General features: G+C 36.9%; 1 protein-coding gene across 3 annotated transcripts in view; it reads left to right on the top strand.

The window, feature by feature from the left end:
- Positions 1–23,999, top strand: part of PHF14 (PHD finger protein 14) — a 138,954-nt gene that overhangs the window by 65,497 nt on the left and 49,458 nt on the right. For all 3 annotated transcript variants that reach the window (XM_028156434.2, XM_054726410.1, XM_008148675.2), the window contains exons 15-16: positions 1,241–1,291; positions 1,413–1,534. In XM_028156434.2, coding sequence (XP_028012235.1) covers positions 1,241–1,291; positions 1,413–1,534 — 173 coding nt within the window. The remainder of the gene's footprint in view (positions 1–1,240; positions 1,292–1,412; positions 1,535–23,999) is intronic.

Genomic DNA, 23,999 nt, shown 5'->3' with positions numbered 1-23,999 from the left:
AAATGACTAGTCAAGTATTGGTTATCTAGAGGCAGATTAAATAGTATGCAATGATGCAATGAGCCATGATATTACAATAACAAGGGACTCAGTATTATGAATAGAAATGACAGTACTTTAGGAAAACATCAGTGTATTATGTTGAATAGCAATTCTTTTTAGAATTATTTGGTAACTAATCTGGGAATGTAATTTCCGGGAGTGGTGCCGCCTTTCTCTTCCATTCTCTGGAGAGCAGTGATCTGCACATGGAATTGTAGGTCCACAGAGGCTGTGTTATGTGGGTGGAGATTTTTAACATATCGGTTGTAAATACTTCTGTAGTTCATACTTTATTACTCTTAAACCTCTGGATATTGTCTTTCAAATGGTAAATGTGTTCTGAAATACATAGTAAATGAATTTAAAATAAGTCATTTATTTAACATTTTACTTAGTTTTATTCTAACTAGAATTTGGGGACATCTGAGATCTTTTCCTCCCACTTTTAAAAAATTTGATTATTGCCCTAGCCCAGTGGTCGGCAAACTCATTAGTCAGCAGAGCTGCAAACCATGATTCGCGAACCGCATGTGTCTCACCAGCCGCATGTGTCTCGCGAGCCGCATTTTGCCGACCACTGCCCTAGCCGGTTTGGCCCAGTGAATAGAGCGTCGGCCTGCAGACTGAAGGGTCCCAGGTTCGATTCCTGCCAAGGGCACATGCCCGGGTTATGGGTTCGATCCCCAGTAGGGGGTGTGCAGGAGGCAGCCAATCAATGATACTGTCATCATTGATGTTTCTGTCTCTCTCCCTCTCCCTTCCTCTCTGAAATCAGTAAAGAAATATATATTTTTTAAAAATTGATTATGTATATTGCACAAACATGCATGCATACCCACATACATGGGCATACAGTCGATGTAGTATGAGTGTAGGTTTAGCATTTCAGCTGTAGAAGTCGTATAAGTTATGAAAATTTAAATTTTCTGCATAAATCATAATTGTATATGAATTATTTAAAAAATATTCAGACTAATTTTGGATAACTTCCTCTCAGATACCTGTGTTATTTAAAAGTGTTTAATTTTTCATGTTTTTTTTTTCCTGAGACATAAATAGTACAATAGAGCTATACAGCATTAATTAGAAATACTATTTTTCTAAGTGTTTAACCTAAGCAGTAACATTTAACAGAGAAAAATGTTTTTATCATTAATTAAACATTAGATATTTTTGTGGATTTCTTTTTTTTCTTTAGAGAACCAGAGGACGGAAACGAAGCTTCATTCCTGATGAAGAAAAACATGAGGTTGGAATAAGTTAAGCATTTTTTATACAGTCTAAACTTTAGTTTTTTGCTAAAAATTATTTCTGTTTTCCTCGTAGCCTGATTTTGTTTTATGTTTTGTATTGTTCTCCTGGGATGGCAGGAAAGAGTTCCTAGAGAGAGAAGACAGAGGCAGTCTGTGTTACAGAAGAAGCCCAAGGCTGAAGATTTACGAACTGAATGTGCAACTTGCAAGGGAACTGGAGACAATGAAAATCTTGTCAGGTAAGTTGGATTCTGAGCCTTTGTCTTTAGGGGTTTAAGACTGCATTTTCATCATTTTCTCATCACAGATATAATGGGGGGAAAAGCACAGTGCAGGACCTTTTATAAAACCTTTTATTAAACCTGCCACACATTGGGTATTCTCTGGAGTTAGATGTAATTAGGAGCGATAATCTGAATTTTGAATACAAGAGAAGTTGACAATACTCTGCTTATAGAGGCCACAGAAACACTTTGTTCTAAGATTGTTTTATCTCATTAAATACTGAGATTACTAAGTTCTCTTAGCATGTTATAGAACTTAAAGTTTATTAGCAATAATGATAAGGTAGAGATACTTTTTATTGATAAGAGCTCCATCAGTAGTTCTTTACTGTTTATCAAAACAAATGTGTTGAATGCTTCTCTCTTGTGAAATAAAGAAAGGTGAAAAGATGGCCTAGATAGGTTTTACTTTGTTTTTTGTTTTGTTTTGTTGTTTGTTTTGTTTTGGTACTTTTTTTTTTTTTTTAGCAGACATAATGCTAATTAGGAATCTCAGCTGATATTGCTATTCCTGATGTCCAGACACTTCTAAATTTAGCCATTTGCCTCTTTTTTCTGAGATGAAGAAATTGCTCAAAGCCTTGGGTGAGATGGAGGAGTAGGTGGGTGAACTAAGGAAACCTCATTTAAAAGAGTTATCACCTTTTCAATGGACAGTGACATAAATAATCTTTTAGTATGTCAAGGGAACCCTTTCTGATTTCTTGCAAAATTGTCTATTAAATTACATGAGGGCCCAGAAATTAAAGTTTCAAAGCAGTAAATTGATAAAACATGTATTAGTACTATTATATGATTTTAAATACTTGCTTCCAAAATGATGTCATTTATTTGTCATTAAAATTATAATTTCTGTTTGTTTCAATTCCTCATAAAAAGGCAAGACGTTTTGAATTTATGAGTTTTTTATACTGTCATTGAGGAAGATAAAGGGAAAATTAAAATTATAGTGAAAAATACAAAGTGCTTCAACAAAGTCAAGAAAGTCTGTAACACGTGGCCAGTGTTTCTTGAATGTCATGAGAGCTCTCCTTGAGGTTAAACTCATTTAAATTTAGGGTAAAGTAGTACTAATGATAGTAGATACCCATGAATAATTCTGACCACAATGCAATTTTCTAATTTATTAAAAAAAAAAATCCAAGCAAAGCATAACATAATGGATGTATGAAACAATAAAACAAAAAACAAAAAAAAAATAAACAAAAGGGGAAAAATACCCCATAAAAACAATCTTATATAGTGGACAAAATTCACTCTAGGGGAAATTTCCTTGGGGTTGAGGATGGCATTGTTGTGCATGATCAATTTGAAACAATCATTTAAAACATAGAGAGCTGGTTATCTCCTTTTTAATTGAACCTATAGGAATATCTATTCTCGTATTTATTTATTAACTAGTAGGTTCAGGCCTTTTTACTATAAGACCTATATATTTTTACCAGCTTTTTATTTATTTATTTGATCATTTATTTAAAAAAAATAATCCAGGAAATAAAAACAACTTTTATTTTAAAAAAATAATCTAGGAAATACAACTTTTATTTAAAAAACTACTTTACAACAAGAGCTCTTTAATATATATTTTAGTTGTATTAAAAAAATAGGTACCATTTTTCTTTTATTCTTGATATTTTTGAATAATATTAGTTTTTCATCTCACTTATTTAATTAGTTTCTGTTATAAAGTTTTCATTCCTAATTGCATTATTATAGCATGCCAGTGTCTGGGATTCTGTGAAAGACTTCTTAGAAGGTAAAGATATTTTTGTTACTATAGAAATGAAGGGTATACAAGCCTTCTTCCATGGTTTTACCTTGTTAAGAAGTTAACATCACAGATTTTCTTCAAAGGATTTAAAGAGATAATGAAGAGGATTTAAAAAGTTTTATAAATATTATATATTAATGTATTTGAGAACAAAATAAACTGGATATAAAGAAATGCCATAAAATGTTTTATGGTTATAATGTGGTTGCTCCATAAAATGAAAATAAAAAAATACACATTGAGTTTAATCACTATTGCTCTTGAGTTCAAGAAGAATAACAATTCATGTAGCATTTAATATGTTTAAAAAGGTAATCGTATAAGCTAATATCTGCCATTTCCCTTAACATCTCTTTTGTTTTGTAACTGGCACCATCATTGTTTACAGATTTTTTAAAAAGTCCACACATTTATGATTAAGTTTCATCTTAATATTATGTACACATGAAATTTTTTTGTAACATTAATTTTAAGACTTTATTTTCTCTAAGGATATATTTCAGTGCATGGTTAGGATTACATTATACTTATTATATGTATGTCTATTAGGTTCTCATAAAATTAAACTTCTTGGGTCATAATTTAATTAATAATCTCTTATAATACACCACATTTATTTCTCAAGTTTCTTTGAACAAGCAAATATGATTCACTAGAACCTGCTGTTTAGCAGCTATGATTTTGAAACCACACTTCTCTATGTAATTCAGGCTATATAAAAATTCCTTCTTAATTATTTTCCTTGCTTTTTTGGTACTTTGTATATATGTATATGTCAATTTACATGTATAATTTTTTACTATTACTGGGAAATTGCATTTAGTTTGTCAGTTGTAATAGTAGATTCCAACTGTTATTTTTTGTTTTGCCTCTTTAGCTTTCCTTAGGTCTTTTTATGGCAAGTAATTTAGCAATTTCTGTGTTTCAGTGTTTCCCTTTATTGTACATGGTAAAAATCACATTCTGCTCCATTAGGGACTGTTAATAATTGCTGAGTGTTAGTAAATTCTTTCCATATAAAATGGTGCAGCAGTGATATAATTTAGTAATACAAAGGATACACATATACTTATACTTGGATTTTGATATAAAGGTTCCATTTGGTAAATATGTTCCAGTAATAATAAATGCTTAATTTTTTTACCTTTCAGAGAATGTGCATGTTCTGTTTTTGTATATAATTCTAGAATATGTGGGACAAAAAAATTGAATTTGTTGAAACTCGTTCTTCTGAAGTGATTAGATTGAACTATTTCCATTAGACATAAGAAATGTAAAAATTGCCTAAGTCTTAAAGAGAAGATGGTTTTACACCATCTTATGGACTTCTTGAAAATAGTGTTTCCTTTTTTTGCCATTTACTTTTAAAATTTAGTTAAAAATTACCTGGGAAGTTTCCAATTAAAATATGTATTTCTTTATGTTACTTAGTATTTATCTCTTTGTGATGGATGTTGTTTATTGGAGGTAGTTATGGGCCCACTTAGTGTCTGTCATCTTATTTGTTTTTATTGCACAGTTCCTAGCACATTTACTAGGTGTACCGGTTAATAATGTGGATTGCCTGTTAACTGGTTAATAATGTGGATTACCCATTAACCGGTTAAAAATGCGGATCACTTATTAACCGGTTAAAAATGCGGATCACTTATTAACCGGTTAAAAATGCAGATTACTATTAATGGGTTAAAAATATGGATTAACTATTAACCGGTTAATAATGCGGATTAATTATTAACTGGTTAATAGTGCGGATTAACTATTAACCGGTTAAAAATGCCACAGCTCCATTAGGTTTATTACTATTTCTGTCCAGGTTGAGTTTAATTTGTCTTTTTTCTCAAGTAAAGTTAGGTACCTTTGGGCTGTGATAATGGAAAACCTAACTAAAAGTGTTTGAAATAACCTACGATTTATTATCTCACATAACAAGAAGTCAGATCGGTTAGCACTGCAATCATGTTCTCAAGGACTTGTTTTCTTTCCATTTTTCTACTCTGATCACTAGTGCCTGATAAATTTAGTGTCTGTCTCTTCAAAATCTCAATATCTCAATGTCTCTCTCTCTCTCTCTCTCTCTCTCTCTCTCTCTCTCTCTCTCTCTCTCTCAACCAGGGAGAGGATAGGGGCAGGCCTACAAACCACTTGGGTCTCCAGGTACCTAAATAGCTTTGCAAGTTTTGTTTTGTTAGCAAAAAAAAAAAGAGTCAATTGCCTTTGAGTGGGCAGTAATGGCAGTTGAATAGACAATCAATTTTCAACTCTAGCCTTGATTTGCATTTCAGTCTTGTTCAAAAAACATATACTAAATAAATACTTGATAATGCATGATTGCTCCACATAAAGTAGTAAGTGATTATTCTTTGGTGAATTAATCCAAAAATTTTAATATAATTTATTCCTAGAATAAATTGGTCACTAAATATAAGTATTTGATGAAGATGTTTAAAAAGTTTAATGAAGGAGAATTCCTTTTGTGTGACTAAAGAATAGTGGATATTTTTTTCTGGATATTAGGTAAGGAAATACACAGATTTGAGATGAGTTAGTTAATTCTTCATTGTAAAATAGAAATGAAATGATTCCTCTCCTTGAACATATTTGATGTTTAAAAGATAGATTTTAAAGATAGTGAGCCTTTTTTCTCTATAAATCTTTATCAGACTATCACACTAGGAATAAGACCAACATTTCAGAACTCAAATTTTATCTTAGCTATGTAAACTCATTGCAACACATTTTCTTAATGGGAGATGTGGGAGAGAAAAAGTGTTTCCTACAACTAAGAACCTAATGTCTTTAATATTATTTTATATTGTGGCCAGTACTCAGAGGAGGGGAAATGATCTATGGTGCTATATCACTTTTATAGCTAAATCCAAACTATTAAATGCCTGTCATATTATCCTCCTTATTTGAGTATATGGCAAATTATATAGGTATTGAACCATTTTATTTAAAAGATTAGATGTCTGTTTAGTCTCTTAACAAAGCTATTACCATTTTTATTTATTTCACATTTTAAACATGAGTACTTTACTTAAAACCAAATTTGATTATATCACCAGTTAATAGGAGTACCAGCAACAATTCATATTTATTATATTTTTATTTAAAATGTTAGTCCCTTTGATTATTCGGATTTTTAATTTTTAATTACCTCTTTTGTCCATAGTTTGTATAGAGGTTTCTAGATTGCCTGGATCATAGTTGGAGCGGTGTTTTTCTCCCAGAAATTTGATTAGATTAAGAGAGTGAAGCTAAGATCAGTTGTAACTTTAGTTACTGTATTCATAGAACATCAGATCACTTAAAATGGTTTGTTATTTTAAAAAACAACAAAACTAGATAAAACCTAGTTTTATCTCTATTAAGATCAATTAAGACTCATTTGATGTATTTCTTCAAATAGAATTTTATATTTATATACTTGTTACTTTATTGTTTCTTGTGCAGTTTATCACATAATCATTATTAATAAAATTTGCATATCATATGCTTGTGAAGTGATGGTGCAAATATATATTATTTGGATGCATAAAAGTTAAAACTTATAAAGAATTATAAGTTTTAAAATGATTTGTGTTTTGTAATAAATTTCAAATGTATTAAAACCAGACATTTTCTGCACAAAGACATTTCTGGATAAACTTCTGTTTCTATTCTTTACTCTATGAGCAATTTCAAGGATAGGTTTCAGGGTTTTGTCTTGCTTAGTTTATTCTTGTATTCCTGAGTCAGTGATTGTATAGTGCAATTACTGTATTCTAAAGGATTGTTTCTAAAGCTTGGATTTCTAATATTTCTTATGTGTAAAGTACCCCTCATGTCACCCTGACACCCTGTGTAATATACCTCTTTCTTCAAGTTTGGCTACTATTATATACTAGAGGCCTGGTGCACAAAATTCGTGCGCGGGGGTGGGGGGGGGGATTGTCCCTCAGCCCAGCCTGCACCCTCTCCAATCTGGGACCATTTGAGGGATGTCCGACTGCCCATCCCTCTCACAATCCAGAACTGCTGGCTCCCAACTGCTCGCCTGCCTCTGCCTAATTGCCCCTAACCGCTTCTGCCTGCCAGCCGGATCACCCCCTAACAACTACCCTGCCAGCCTGATAGATGCCTAACTGCTCCCCGGCTGGCCCGATTGCCCCTAACTGCCCTCCCCTGTCGGCCTGGTTACCCCTAACTGCCCTCCCCTGCTGGCCTGGTCACCCCAAACTGCCCTCCCTGCTGGCCTGATCACCCACAACTGCCCTTCCCTACAGGCCTGGTCCCCTGCAACTGCCCTCCCCTGCTGGTCTGGTCTCCCCCAACTGCCCTCCCCTGAAGTCCTGATCCCCTCCAATTGTCCTCCTCTGCAGGCCTGGTCCCCCCAACTGCCCTCCTCTGCAGGCCTGGTCTCCCCCAACTGCCCTCCTCTGCCGGCCCGGTCACACCTAACTGCCCTCCCTGCTGACCTGGTCTCCCCCAACTGCCCTTCTCTGCTGTCCTGGTCACCCCTAACTGCCCTCCCTGCTTGCCTGATCGCCCACAACTGCCCTCTCCTGCAGTCCTGGTCTCCCCCAACTGCCCTAACCTGCAGGCCTGGGTCCCCCCCAACTGCCTTCAACTGCAGGCCTGGTCCCTCCCAACTGCCCTCTCCTACAGGCCTGTTCCCCCCCCCCCCAACTGCCTTCCCCTGCAGTTCTGGTGCCCCCTAACTGGTCTCCCCCATCTGCCCTTCTCTGCTGGCCTGGTCACCCCTAACTGCCCTCCCTGCTTACCTGATCATCCAAAACTGCCCTCTCCTGCAGGCCTGGTTCCCTCCAACTGCCCTAATCTGCAGACCTGGGTCCCCCCCCAACTGTCCTCCACTGCAGGCCTGGTTCCCCCCAACTGCCCTCCACTGTAGGCCTGATCACCCACAACTGCCATCCCATGCAGGCCTGGTGCCCCCCCCCAACTGCCCTCCTCTGCCAGCCCGGTCACCTCTAACTGCCCTCCCTGCTTGCCTGATCGCCCACAACTGCCCTCCCCTGTGGCTGGTCCCGCCCACCCCACAACTGCCCTCCCCTGCAGGCCTGGTCCCCCCCAACTGCCCTTCCCTGCAGGCCTGGTCCCTCCCAACTGCCCTCCCTTTTCTGGCCTGGGGTCCCCCCCAACTGCCCTCCCCTGCAGGCCTGGGTTCCCCCCCCCCAACTGCCCTCTCTTACCAGCCTGCTCCCCCCCAACTTCCCTCCCCTGCTGGCCTGGTCACCTCTAACTGCCCACAACTGCCTCCCCTGCAGGCCATCTTGTGGCGGCCATCTTATGTCCACATGGGGGCAGCCATCTTTGACCACATGGGAGCAGCCATCTTGTGTCTTGGAGTGATGGTCAATTTGCATATTACTCTTTTATTAGATAGGTTGGTGTATGTCTAACCTTGCTTTTCTCTTTTGAAAGTATAACCACCTTATCCTTGTATAGCTCTATGTTGTTCAACTCACTGAACAAAGAGCCCCATCCTGGTGGTTAGTGACTCACACACTTTATAGGAAGGTGCATTAAGGAATCACTGGGAGGATATTAAATCTTCCTAATTTTTATGTTAGATTTAATTTTATAAAACGGCAGAGATAAAGTAGCATATCAGATGTTTCAGAAGACCCAAGGACTTCCAATCTCTCTTAGTCTTTATAATTTTAGCTTCTATATTGAGATATGTGATTCATCTGAAATTAATTTTTGTTTATGGGCTCAGGTAGAGTTAAGGAAGCTTTGTTTATTATCCCATGTGGCTTTCCAGTTTTCTAGCACCCTTTGAGGAAAATACTTGTCTTCCCCCAATAAGTTGCTTTGGTGACATTGCTTATAAATAAATTGATTTTTTAAATGTGGGTCTATTTCTAGACTTTGTATTCTATTCCATTAAACTATGTATCAATTACCTTGATTGTTGGTGGCTAGAGTAAGCTCTTTTGTTATACCAGATCATTTGTATTTCCATATTAGTGTCAAAAACAGCTTGTCTATTTTCATTATAAAAGAAAGTATGACACCAGAAGAAAAAAAAGCACAGGCAGCAACAACAAAAATAGATAAATTGGAATCATTTTTGTGTAGCAAAGGACACAACAAAGTGAAAAGGTAACCCACAAAATAGGAGAAAATATTTGCAAATCATATATCTGATAAAGGATTATCAAGAGTATATAAAGGGATTATCAAGAGTATATAAAGAACTAAAACTCAACATCAACAACAAAAAAACCTGATTAAAAATTAGCAAAGGACTTGAATAGACATTTCTCCAAAGAAGATATGAAATAACCAATAAACACATGAAAAGATGTTCAACATCAATGATCATTAAGGAAATTCAATGGGGAACCACCTCAAACCATTAGAATGGTTATTAGAACACAAAAATGAAAATAAATAAGGAAACCCAGAAAATAAGTGTTGGTGAGGATGCAGACAAATTGGAACCTTTTTGCACTGTGGTGGGAATGTAAAATGTTGCATCCACTATGGAAAACAGTATGGCAGGTCCTCAAAAAATTAAAAATAGAATTGCCATATGATCTAGCAATTCCACTTTTGGGTACATACTCAAAAGAATTGAAAGCAGAGACTCAAAGAGATATTGTATATCCTTGTTCATAGCAGCATTATTAGCAGTAGCCAAAAGGTGGAAGCATCCTATCGTCCATTGGTGGATGAATAGATAAACAAAATGTGATAAATACATACAATGAAATATTATCTAGCCCTAAAAAGGAAGGCAATTCTGATATATGCTATGACATGGAAGAACTTATGTTGAGTGAAATAAGCCAGTCATAAAAGAACAAATATTGTATGATTCCCTTTGATATGAGGGAATTGGAATAGTCAAATTCATAGAGACAAAGTAGAGTGGTGGTTGCCAAGGACAGGGTGACTGAGTAGTTCATGTTTAATGGGTACAGAGTTTCAGGTGGAGAAAATGAAAAAGTTTTAGAGATGGATGGAGGTGATGGTTACACAACTGTGAATTTACTTAATGCCTGTGAACTGTCCACTTAATGGTTAAAGTGGTAAATTTTATGTTATATGTATCTAACCACAATTTTGAAAAAAGCCTACTTGGGTTATGGTTAGCTTTGTTTTGAATACATGGGTGAATTTGGAGAGCACTAACATCTTAACAATTTTGCCTTCTAATCAACGAAACTGGTATATTTCTACGTTTATTCATATATTCAGATATCCTTTTCTTTTCCTCATCAGTGTTTTTGTAATTTTCATGTAGAAATCTTCAAGTCTATTTTTAAATGTACTAGCAGCCCCTTTGCACGAAGATTCGTGCAATAGACCTTCATTCACCTGGCTGCCTACACCAGTTTTCTGCCGGCACCGGGGACCCATGCCTTGGCTGTCGCCACCACCTTCTGCCTTCTTTCACGGTCGGGCCTTGGCCCCGGGCAGCGGCCTTGGCTCTGCTGCACCCCAGCCCCCGTGGTTGCCTGCGATGCGTGCAGGCTACCCGCTGGTGCCCAAGGCCGGGAAAGCCTCCACTCCAGGCTTTTCCGGCCTTGGGCTCGGCCGAACCCAGCGTCCCTGCTAGGGATCGTAGGAGCCGACCCCCTGGTCGTTGCCCGAGATCCGTGCAGGCTCCCCGCTGGTGCCCAAGGCCTGGAAAGCCTCCGGGCGGAGGCTTTCCCGGCCTTGGGCTCCGCCACACCCCAACGTCCCTGCAACGGTTTCCTGGTGGGCGTGGTTGGTGGGCGTGGCTTGTGGGTGTAGCGAAAGTAGATCAATTTGCATATTACTCTATTATTAGGTAGGATTCCAAAGTATTTAACATTTTTTGATGCTGTAGTATAGGAAAACTTTAAATACATTTTTTTAAAATCCTCACTCGAGGATATTTTTTCATTGATTTTTAGACAGAGTGGAAGAGAGAGGGAAAGACAGAGAGAAATATCTATGTGAGAGAAACACATCGATTGGTTGTCTCCTGCATGAGCCCCTACCAGAGCCTGGGCCTGGGAGGAGCCTGCAACTGAGGTACGTGCCCTTGACCAGAATCGAACCAGGGACCCTTCGGTCCTCAGGCTGAGGCTCTATCCACTGAGCCAAATTGGCTAGGGCTAAATATAAATTTTAACTGCTTATGCAAGTGTTGAGAACTGCCACGTGTTGAGGGGTCAAACCAAATTGAAAGTTACAGTTAAAATTACTTATTACAGAATCATAAGCAAGAGGCCAAATAGGAATGGTTGCTAGCTCTCCAAATGTTCCATTTCCCCCACTAAATAGAACTTGGTAAGGTCAAATGGATCACTGCAGACATTGGGTGAGGTATGGGGCATTAATGTCTCTGCCGACAGAGCCCTGAACAAAAGAATCTTGCTGGAGGTGGGGGAAAGAGAGGGAAGGGTAACGAGGTAGAACTGAGTCAGTGGATAAAAGTGTCTTTAAGACCGCTCCCTCAACAAGGGGGTTTTGGGGAAGGTGCAAGAGTAATGTTTTAGTCTAGCTCTTCCTCCCCCCACAAAAGGAGGCCTTACAATCCTGGTATAAATCCCTCCTGATCGTGAGGCATGGACTCTTTTATATATTTTTGGAATTTATTCGCTAATATTTTGATAAGGGCTTTGTGTTTCTATTCATAAAAGTCTTGCTTTGTTAATTGCTTTTCTTGTAAAGTCTTTATCCAGTTTTGTCATCAGGTTTTACTGGGCTTCTACAAGGCCTTAGAAAGTGTTCCTCTCTCCTCTTTTTTTTTTTCTTTCTTAAAGCATTTGTTTAAGATTGATATTATTTCTTCATTGTTGTTGAATTCCCCAATGAAAACATGTGGACCAGAGTTTTCTTTGTTAAGTACATTTAACTTTAGTATACATTTCTGAGAGTTAAACCTCAGAAATACATAAACTCAGAATTACATAACCTTAAGGTGATCTTGTTCAGTATTAAAGTGTGTGTGTTTTAGTTAACTGATATTTGATAGAATGCTTTCACTTTTGTATTTTATGATTAAGGATAGAGAAGAGAAGCTATCAAATTTTTTTTCCTCCTTATTTTACTTTATTCATTCTCATTTTTCTCCTTATTTTACTTTATTCCTTCATTTTCTCCAGTTGGTATGTGTCATTAGTATAACTAATTTCCCACTGAATATTGTTGTTGTATGTGGAGAGGTTATTGATTAGGAAAACCATAATGATAATTTTCTTGCTTGTTAAGGGACAATCTTCCTCTCCTCTCTCTTTCTCTTTCTCTCTCTCTCTCTTTCTCTATCTCTCTCTCTCTGGCAGTAATAGTACATTTAATATTTATCTTAATAGGCTCAAAAAGTAAGCCTCCCTTGAAAACTTAAGTACCTAACCAGGAAAATGATGGGGAGGGCATAGGACTGAAATTGAAAGGCTGGAATTTTAAACAACAGGCTGTATCACCATGAGGTATGTAGGTAACTTTTCTGGGAATCAGTTATTTCATTCATAACACAAGTAATGTATTAAGTTGATTTGAAGATCCCTTTAATTTTCATATTCTATGACTTTATAATACTACTAGAGGCCTGGTACATAGATTCGTGCACCAGTGGGGTCCCTCAGCCTGGCTCCGACATCCCCCGAGGGGTCCCAGATTGCAAGAAGGCACAGGCCAGGCAGGGGGACCCCACTGGAGCATGAATACATGCACTGGGCCTCTAGTATGCATGTAAGATCTTTGGTTAATCTCTTCCTGCACTTCCCCTCCCCCCTTCCCTCTGAGATTCATTAGTCTGTTCCATGTGTCCATGCCTGTGGTTTCCACTCTTGCATTGAGTGTCTGCCCTCTGGTGGTCAGTGCATGTCATAGCTACCAGCCAGTCAGCTGGTCGCTTAGGCTTTTATATATATAGACTAGAGGCCCAGTGCACGAAATTCGTGCACTTGGGGAAGGGGGGGAAGTCCCTCAGCCTGGCCTGTGCCCTCTCGCAGTGCTGCCGCAGAGGTGAGAGAGGCTCCCATCACCACCGCTGCACTCGCCAGCCGTGAGCCCGGCTCAGGACTTCTGGCTGAGTGGTGCTACCCCTGTGGGAGCACACTGACCACCAGGGGGCAGCTCTTGGGTTGAGTGTCTGCCCCCTGCTGGTCAGTGCACATCATAGCGACTGGTCGTTCCATTCAGTCAATTTGCATATTAGCCTTTTATTATAAAGGATGGGATTGAAAAAGAGAAATTTGGAAATGAAAAATGGTATCGAGGTGCAAAGAATTCTGAATAATTTATTGCACAAATCTCCCACCAACAATGCTGTTAATTGTTTTAGCCCATAATATTTTTTCTAATTTCAATTTCAGTTATATATTTTATAAAATCATAGCCTATCACAAATATGTGAGTTAATTATTAGACAGTCATTTTTCATTTTTTACTAATTGAGATGTAGGTTTGTGAGGGATGGTTTATAGAAATTTACTTTGAAAAGTTTTTGGTTTTCTTCTTAATTCTATAAAACAAAATATTTACTGAGCTTTTATTTATTTATTTTTTCAAACATACTTTATTGATTTTTTACAGAGAGGAAGGGAGAGGGATAGAGAGTCAGATACATCGATGAGAGAGAAACATTGATCAGCTGCCTCCTGCACACCCCCTACTAGGGATGTGCCCGCAATCAAGGTACATGCCCTTGAATGGAATCGAACCTGGGACCCTTCAGTCTGCAGGCCAACGCTCTATCCACTGAGCCAAACCGGTCAGGGCTACTGAGCTTTTAAATAGGCTAAAATATATTTGTAGATGACATGATAGCTGAGTATGTATAGCATTTCTCATTTATTCACTTGTTTTGCATATATGATATATGGTTTCTTTTCATTTTAATTCTTAATAATTTTTTAAAATTTTTAATTCATTGTAATCCTTTTTGTGAAACAATTTTAAGGATCAATTACATTTATCCTAAACTGAAATGAATTAAGATTATCAGTTTCTGAATTAGCTTTTTCTATTGCCCTGTACTCAATAGGATTTAAAGTTAAATATAATGTACTTATACATAAAGCATTCTCTCACTTAAAAGGAGTGTCCTCTAATTCTGTCTCACTTTCTAGACTGATCTCATATATTATTAAGAAAATACATAATCAAGAATTGGTTTGACATTGTGAGATGACTTGGTAGCTGACTTTTACCATCGCACATAAACAGTGCACTTATTCTCAATCACAGTATCACTTTCAGCCAGATAACCACTAAAATCACTGCACTGTGGTTTTCTGAAAATGCCATAATCCTTCAAATGCCACATTAAACCGAGAGAGAAAACCATCAGTAGTGCCCGCACAGTTATGTAGAAGAATGAGCCATGAACCAAGTGAAAAGATGTTCTGGAAGAACAGTAACCTTTCCCTTGATGTGTGCATTTCCCATTACGTTTTTGACACAAAATGTTGCAAAATGATTTAATGGTGGCATTTTGTTTTGCTGACTCCTTTTTTTCATTAAAAAGAAGCCAAACTTAGGATAGGAATGTAGGGGAAGAGTGACCAAGTACTGAATTCTATTATATGAATCTGTTTTCAAATTAAATAAATAAAATATGTGTAGGAACATGGCTTTGCCCTCTTTACATTGTATGTTAACTGAGATAAATAAATCACTTATTTCTATTTGTATCTTCACAATGATGTTATTTTTCTTTAAAGTTAATTTTTTCTCCATTCTCTTTTTTTCTTCCTAGTAACCCCCTGGTTATAAATGGCATGTCAATAAATCAAGAAAGTTTTGTTTAGTAATTACATAGACCTCACCTACTACATGTAACTCAGTAGTACCCTACTTTTTACTGTCACTTTGTATGTGTAGCTGATTATGCAAGAAAATAAAGTAGGAATAAACTCAGAGGTCCAAAAGATTAATGTCTGTTAACTTTGACAGGATACATTTCTATGGGGAATCAAGTCATCATGTTGTCCCACATAAAACTAGTACAAAGCTATGTACTAGCAATATTGACTGTAAACCTATATTAAGGATAAAACTGTCCTTAATACTATATTATTTTTAAAATATATTTTTATTGATTTCAGAGAGAAAGGGACAGACAGAGAGAGATAGAAACATCAGTGATGAGAGAGAATCATTGATTGGCTGCCTCCTGCATGCCCCACACCGGGGATTGAGCCCGCAACCTGGGCATGTGCCCTGACCTGGAATTGAACCGTGACCTCCTGGTTCATAGGTTGATGCTCAACCACTGAACCATGCCAGCCGGGCTTTTTTTTTCTGTTTGATTTCTATTCAAAGTGAGTTTGCTAGGACAGAGTATATGTGTATTTTACATTTTAATAGATAATGTTATTTCATTTCCCAACAGACCCAAATATGTGATGATATCATAGCACAGATTTTGACAATTCTGGTGGATAGAAATTGGCATTTTGATTATATTTTGTGACTACCTACGAGGTGGAACATTTATACATATATTGATTTGCCATCTGGATTTTCTCATCCATGTGTTGTCTTTCCATGTCCTCTGCCTCTTTATTGAGGTGTTTTTGCTTTCTAAAAAATGAATTTATCACATATTTTTATTCTATGACATTTTATTTAGTCTGGTCACTTCAGTGTAATTGCTGATCAATTCTTAAGCTTTAATCTTCACAGTCATATCTTTTTAAATTCTGCACCCAGCATACCAGTGATATTATATCTCATATATAAAACTGTTCATTTTATACATTTCCCACATCTTCTTGGTCTGATGTTTGGCTGTTTTAAATTTCTGAAAAGAATTTTTGGTAACAATGTATAATTTATTGATATCAGATAAAATTGCTGTCTATAGGCAAGTTTTTCAGTGTCATTAAGCCTGGTGGTTGTTTTTTTTTATACTGGCAAATAACAATAGCTCAATATATAATATAGAAATATATATGTATATAAATAATGACATTGATTACTTTCTACTTCATTGCTTGACCTATAATACTTTAAGATAAGATTAGACTTGGAATTAGATTATAAGTCCTCCTCTTGATTGTTTATTTTATTTTAAATTTTATTTATGGATTTGAGAGAGAGAGAATTTGTTGTTCCACTTATTTATGCATTCATTGTTTGCTTCTTGTATGTGCCCTAACCAGAGATCAAACCCACAACCTTGACATATCCGGACTTTGCTCTAACCAAGTGAGCTTCCTGGCTAGGGCCATTTGCTATTTTTATCAATACAATTTTTATTTACTCTAACTTTGTTAGTGGAACTGGAATTAGAAACTAGAACACAAATAAGTGACATGCCTTATCATGTATTTCAAAAGATTTATTTATTGTTAAATCTGGATTTTTCTCTTTAAAACCTTGCATGTTAGAAAGGTTCTTGTGATCTTTATTTCCTTGCATGTATTATTATCTGAAAACTAAATGATCGATTCCAGGATTTATCATTTCTCTCTAAAACAATACCTTTTCTTATTTACCCACGTTGGTTATTATGATATTTAATTCTATCTTAGACAAGGGTATGCTGTTATCTAACAAAAGTTTGTTTTATTATACCCTTACTTTAGTTCTTTGGTGAAAGAGAAAGAAATTTAAACAAATATTAAAAAGTGAATAACACAGTTCCTTCAGCCTTTCTTTCACAGGTCCTATATTGTTTAATACTTTATGGTTTTCCTTTAAACTGCAGATGAATACTCTGGAAAATTAACCTTGAGAAAAGTATTATGGGTGAAAAGTGACAAGTTAGAGGTTGAATATTACTTCATGACTATACTATTAAGAATGTAACTGTATGATTTGACTTTAGTGTAAAATTGTCCATATATTCTGTGTATGTCCTTTTTAAATACATGAAGCCAAGAACTCTGTGTTTTAGTTCACAAAGAGCAGCCACTTGAGCACTGTGAGAACTGATAGATTGAACTACGGAAAAAGTAACTCTAAGTATGTTCCCTCTAAATAATCGCAAGTGGAGGAGGAGTTCTTCCTTGAATGAAACTGTTAGGCACTCCCTGTAATTGCTCAGTAAATCAGATGGACACAGACAGCTGCACAAGGCAGATAGGCCTACCAGAGACGAAATCAATGGGATTCAGTCCCATCCAAGTGAATTACATCAGTCAATAACTGACTGAAACTTCCAGATGCAAATTTCTCTCGTCAGGTTACTTATTTGTGTCAATTATTAAAGAATTGAAAAATTCCCTGATTATATCAAGGACCTTCTGTGATATGGCCTACATGTAGATCTTTTTTAAAAGAGAAGTTGAATTTCATGTAGAGCATTCAGCACTCTGACCAAAGGTTCTTTGTTCTTTTGAAGCTTTCATTTGTAAAGAAATCATAAAATCAATTTTTCCCTATTTTTTCTTTTCTTTTTAAAAATCTTTATTGTTGAGAGTATTATAGATGCCCCTCCTCCCCTACCCCCCCCCCCCCCCGCATACTCTCCTCCACCTAGTTCCTGCCCCACCCTAGGCCTTTATCACCCTGCTGTCTGTGTCCATAGGTAATTATTTCTCCAGAAAATCAGTTTCTGTTCTTAAGGCTTTCAACTGATTGGATAAGTCCCACAGACATACTCACTCTTCCTGTCCCCCCCTTCTCCCCTCCCTCTTCAATTCCTCGATCTGTTCCATGCTTCCATGCCTCTGATTCTGTTTTATTCGCCAGTTTATTTTGTTCATTAGATTTCTTGTTCATTTATTTGGATTTTTAGGTTCAATTGTTGATAGATATGTATTTGTTGCCATTTTTATTGTTCATATTTTTATTTCTTCTCCTTCTACTTTTCTTCTCCTCCTCCTCCTCCTCTCCTTCCTCCTCTCCTCCTCCTGCTCCTCTTCCTCCTCCTCCTCTCCTCCTTCTCCTCCTCGTCCTTCTTCCTTTTTCTTCCTCTTCCTCTGTCTTCTCCTTTGTTCTTCAATAATACTCTTCAACATTTCATATAATACTGGTTTGGTGGTGATGAGCTCCTTTAGCTTTTTTTTGATTGTGAAACTCTTTATCTGACCATCAATTCTAAATGAGAGCTTTGCTGGGTAGAGTAATCTTGCTTGAAGGTCCTTACTATCCAGCACCTTGAATATCTCTTGCCACTCCCTTCTGGCTTGCAAAGTTTCTGTTGAGAAATCAGCTGACAGATGTATGGGCTCTCCCTTGCAGGTAACTAAATGCTTTTCTCTTGATGCTTTTAAGATTCTCTCTTTGTCTTTAGCCCTTGGCATTTTAATTACGATGTGTCTTGGTGTGGTCCTCTTTGGGCTCCTCTTGTTTGGGATTAGGTGCCTATTGGACTTGAAAGTCTATTTCACCAGGTAGGGGAAGTTTCCTATCATTATTTCTTTAATATCTTGGTTTTCAATATCTTGCTCTCTCGCTCAGCTCCTTCTGGACCCCTCATGATGCGAATATTGGTAAGCTTGAAGTTGTCCCAGAGGCTTCTTACACTTTCTTCATATTTTTGGATTCTTTTTGTTCTTCTGATTGGGTGTTTTTTGTTTCCTCATATTCCAAATTGTTGATTTGATTCTCGGAATCCTCTACTGCACTATTCAATCTCTGTAAATTATTCTTTATTTCAGTTAGTTTATGCTTAATTTCTGACTGGTCCTTTTTTATGTCTTTGATATTCTCACTAGGATCCTTGAAAGTCTCATGAAGATCCTTGAGTAACCTTATACTTATGGTTTTGAACTTGGTATCCAGTTTGATTGCTTCGATTTCTTTCATGTGTGACCTGTTTCTTTGTCTCCGCATTTTGGCTGCTTCCCTGAGTTGATAGAGTGGCTTTGTGTGCTAGGTGTCCTATAGGGCCCAGTGGCTCAGCCTCCCCAGTTACCTGAGGTGGACACTCTTGGTGCACCCCTTTGTGGGCTGTGTGCACAGTCTTGTTTTAGTTAAGCCTTGATTGTTGTTGGGTATCACTGGGAGGAATTGACCTCCAGGCCAATTGGCTGTGAGGATCAGCTGTGTCTACAATGGGAGAACTTCTGTGCTGGAGACACCCTTATGAGACAAGACTTGCTTCAGTGGGGCTTTGGTGCTCACTGAGTCTGCCCCTTGAGTGTGTCCCTTATGGATCTGAGGAGTTGTAATCTGGATGGTCCCACTCTGACCCCTGGGTTCACTGGCTCTTGGATCTCGAAGGAGGTGCTAATTTAGCCTCTGCCTGAGGCCACCCAGCAGGAGCTACGGAGAGATCTGCAGATTCCCCTTTGTTTGGGTTTTGGAGGTGCCCAGATGAGGCCCAGCTTTGAAGCAATGCAAGCTGCTGTGGGGCTTTGGGCCTTCTTTTGGATGTTCTGGGTCTCACTGATTCATCTGCAGTTTGTTAGGTAAGTTTAGAATTCAAAGGACCAGGCCATTCATATGCAAAAGCCTCTGCGCTCAGCTTGGATGGGGCGGAGTCTCAGGGCAGAGCAAACAGCAATGGCTTCCCGTCAGCCCTGCCCTAAGAGGCCCCTGGGTCTCAGTGTCCCTCGGTAATCGCTGCAAGCACCTCTGAGAGAAAGCCGCCCTCGAGTTCAGCCCATTGCCAGACAGTCCAGTTTCTCCCCGTATGAGTCTGGGTCCCCAGAGTCTCCTCTGGGACTGGAGTTCAGAGCAGTTGGGAGCTTTTGTCTCCCTCCTGATTGAGAAAGCCAGCGCGTACTCAGTTGCCAGCCCTCTTCGCATGCATGCCTCCATACCTCTGCACTTGCGCAGCTCCTGTGAGTCTCAGTGTGCTTTTCTCTTTCCTTCTAGTTGTAGAATTTCCACTCAGCCAGCCTTCCTGTAGTTCTGGATGATGTCCTTTTTGTCTTTTAGTTGTAGTTTTGAAGTGGTTGTGCAAGGCAGCTGTTCAGGTGTTTACTTATGCCGCCATCTTGGTTTCTCCAAGGAAGAAGTATATTGTGAATCTTTGTATACCTGCTCAGTTTTTCTGTAAATCTACAACTGTTCTAAAAAATAACATTTATTTTTACAAAAATAAAATCAGGTAAGTGAAAACATATATTTAAAATTTTTATTTGTTATAAAATTATATATACCAAAAATTTCTAAAATATAAAATATGTTTAAATCCATATAATTTTGTAGTATTTTCATATATTTTTATCCATGCAATTTTAATGATCATGTTGAAAATTTCCAAAACATATGGCCGTTCTGTATTATTTGAAAACTAAAAATGTCATAATAATTTGGGAACAATTTTCCATCATAACATTTCTTGATATCCGTTTCCCCTCTGTCCCATTCCTGTGGCTTCCTTGAGGCCTTTCTCAATTTTTGTTTCACTATTCTCTACCACATTGTTCTGTATACCTTAGCTGCTTCATTATTTCCTCTTGCCTTCTTTCTGTTTTTCTCACTTCTGCTTCACCCTCTTTGGACCTGTTTGCCTTGGCTTTCCTTATTTTTATTGCTAATGTATAACCACATTCTGTAGACCTAATATATTTTAATTCCACAGCCTCTGGGTCTTTCTCTTGCCTGATAAAATGATCAAAATTGGAACTCCAGTCATTGTGGAAAGCCCTCTGGTATTCTCCCCAATATTCAAAGAAGGCCATATGTTCTCTGCTTCTTCATTCTTCACTGGACTCAGCTGTTCTTTCCTTTTTCTTCCAAATAACCATCCTTCCAAGGCTGGCTTGAGCATTTACTAAGCAATTTAGGGTAACAGAGAAGTCTTAGAGCACAGAACAGTTAAAATCTAAAATCAAATGCTTTACGTAACTGTTCTTATAAATTACTTGGCCATATCTATCACCAAGAATGTGGCCTTTTGCCATAGATCTGGCTTTATAAAAACTATGGTCACTTTATTTAAATTAATGTCTTTAGACCTAAACTGAGGCTGTATTGTACATCATGAAGAGAAGAGATTCTAAAGGGGAATTAGAAAATAAACTGGGTCTTGTGAAGGAAACTACTTAAAAGTTATATTTAAATAATGCTTTTCTATTAGTAAAAATTGGGGAAGAGATGTTTAATTTTCAAAATATTTGTATTTATATAATGAAAATAGCCAAACTGCCACTTAATTTTTCTTATTAAGGTGGTATTCTGATAAAATTTGGGTTAATAAGGAAATGTTTACTTAGTGTAATTTTTCTTTTATGATTAAGTTGATTTGATGATTTTGTTAGATGTGTGGAATGGTTAGCCTGTCTCACAAATTTAGTATTTAATATGTGACATTCCTTGACTTTCAAAATCTTTTGAAACATTAAATCTTTAAATAACTTTGCATGATTCATAACTTCTTTTTTTTTTGGAAGCCCGAATTTATTTCTACTTAAAAAATGCTCAAGAAACCTTAAAAAGGCCCAAAAGCACAAAGGTGTCCAGATTTAATTGAAGACCATCCTGAGGTGGTGTCCATTGATTTCTCTTTTTGTGAGGCATCAATTTGATCCTTGCTAATGAAACACCCTGATAATTCTCATTGGATCGTGGCCCATGTGACTCCCAGTATCTGTCATAAATGGCCATCAGGTTATGAACGATGAGAAATGTAATACCAGAAATAATCACGAAACATCTGCAGATTCTACTTGAATATCCTTTTTGCATTATTCTTCGCAACCAGGCCCAGTGATTATTAATTTGAGTAGCGGAGATCACGATGAGTGTCACTTGCAAAGACTGGTATTGAATGCACCTCTTTCAGAACAGAACCCAACAAACAGCCTTCAAGAAAAAACACCCTCCTTACTATTTTCATCTTATGTGTTAACATTTCAATTTTTAAAATAAAAAAAATAAGTTAATTATTGACAAGTACTTTAAAGAAAACAGAAGCCTGAACATAGTATATATTAATTACATAGTGAAGTGTGGTATTTCTGGAGTATACAATTTTAGAGTAGTAAACATCATAATTTCAAGCACATATAGCAATGAAATGTTTCTTATTTCACTCATTTATTTTTAGTAAAATTTGCTTTTGTAATTTAAAAATTATTTTTAATTGCAGTGTGTTACTATTGCTAATTTTTAAAGAAGGGATTACTTATATATTCAGTTGTTTGGAAAGACTTGCACAGTAGCCCCAATTCTGTTACTGGCTAGATCAGTGGTCGGCAAACTCATTAGTCAACAGAGCCGCAGTTTGCTGACCACTGGGCTAGATGAATGACCTTGAATTAAGTTACTTCTAAATTTATTTTCTCATTTGTGAAATTTGGTCTCAACCTCATTTTTTCTAAAATGTTGTAACTTTTATAACTCAAAGAGATGCCAAAACAAACACTATATACAGTCCTGAAAATGCTCTCTGGCTCTGTTATTCCATTATGCATCTGAGACTTGAACCATCTGCCCAGTATCACTACTAAACAACAAGGAAGGAGCTTCTGCCGGGGATAGAAGTAGGTAACATATTCCATCTTGAAGCAGTTCTGACAATGGGCAGTTTTTCTCTCCAAGAGAGTTGACAGGTCTCTCAATAATTTCAGTGCTTGGAGTAATACAAAACAAGCATAATCAAGCTTCTAGCATTAGAAACCAATTGCAGTAAGTCCTCAATAATGCCATGGATAGTTTCTGCGACTTTAAATGAAAGCAAAACCAATTTTACCATGGATTAATTGATATAAACAAGATTTAAGTTCCCACACATCCTAACAACATTATAATGAAACTATGTTGAACGAAATGTTTTTAGATGACCTGCAGTATATTCTTTTCTTATTTTTCTTCTTTTTGTAAAATCAAACATCCTTTTTTAGCTGTTCCTCCTGTAACAAGGTTTTGATTTGTATTATTTTTGTATAGTTTTGGACATATGAAATAAAATTAAAGGTGAACAGAAATTGAAAATAAGATTGGATAAACATTTTGGACTTGATAGATTTTGATATCTAGGTAATAATGTATAACAATCTTATATTTTAAATTATAATTAAACCTAGACATATTATTTTAAAGACTTTATCAACTGGAGATTAGGTAACTGAGGTACATAGACACTAAGCATCATGAAATAGAAATTATTCCAATTATATATTGAAATTATACTATATAAATTATGTATTAGAATATAGTTTTTCCCCTTCTACTGAACACTACTGTAGTGTTTGATAAATCTACTGTTCTTCATATTGGTTGCTGAGATTTATCGAGTGCTTATTTATTATGGGCCAATGTGCTGGTGCCTTTTGTATTTTATCTCAAGTAATCTTCACAGCCACCCCATAAGATAGGTGTTGATTTAATCCCTACTTTATGGGTGAGGAAAATTAGAAGAATTACTTGTCCTTGATCACACAATTAAAAAATGGCAGAATTGGTGTGAGTCTAGGCAGTCTTAACTGAGTAGCTCATGCTCTTGAAGGCATACTGCCTCACCAACTAGACTGCTTTAGCATATTTGACATTGTGGGCAGAAAAGAAGTAGATGCTTCTTCCTAGCAGGCAATTCCAACTATATAAGGTACAGACTACATGTGCATACATCAGAGAAGTCCTTTGAAATTATTTAATTTCTTTTTTTCTGCATTAATTTGTAAGTAAGCATACTGGGTTCAGAGGGAATGAAGACAAAGCTAAAACTTGATCTCTGAAGTACAAGCCCGCAAGTCTTTTATCCTAAGATGACAGCAGCCAAGTCACATTGCTTATTCTGGCTTTAAGGAGATTTGGAATATTAAGTGAAATTTTAGGATGGAAGAATACTAGTGATAGCTTTTTATTTATTTT

The sequence above is a fragment of the Eptesicus fuscus genome, chromosome 14, assembly GCF_027574615.1.
Source record: "Eptesicus fuscus isolate TK198812 chromosome 14, DD_ASM_mEF_20220401, whole genome shotgun sequence".
NCBI classification, from domain to species: domain Eukaryota; kingdom Metazoa; phylum Chordata; class Mammalia; order Chiroptera; family Vespertilionidae; genus Eptesicus; species Eptesicus fuscus.
Note: the sequence above shows the minus strand (reverse complement) of the source record. Positions and strands in the feature narration are given on the sequence as shown.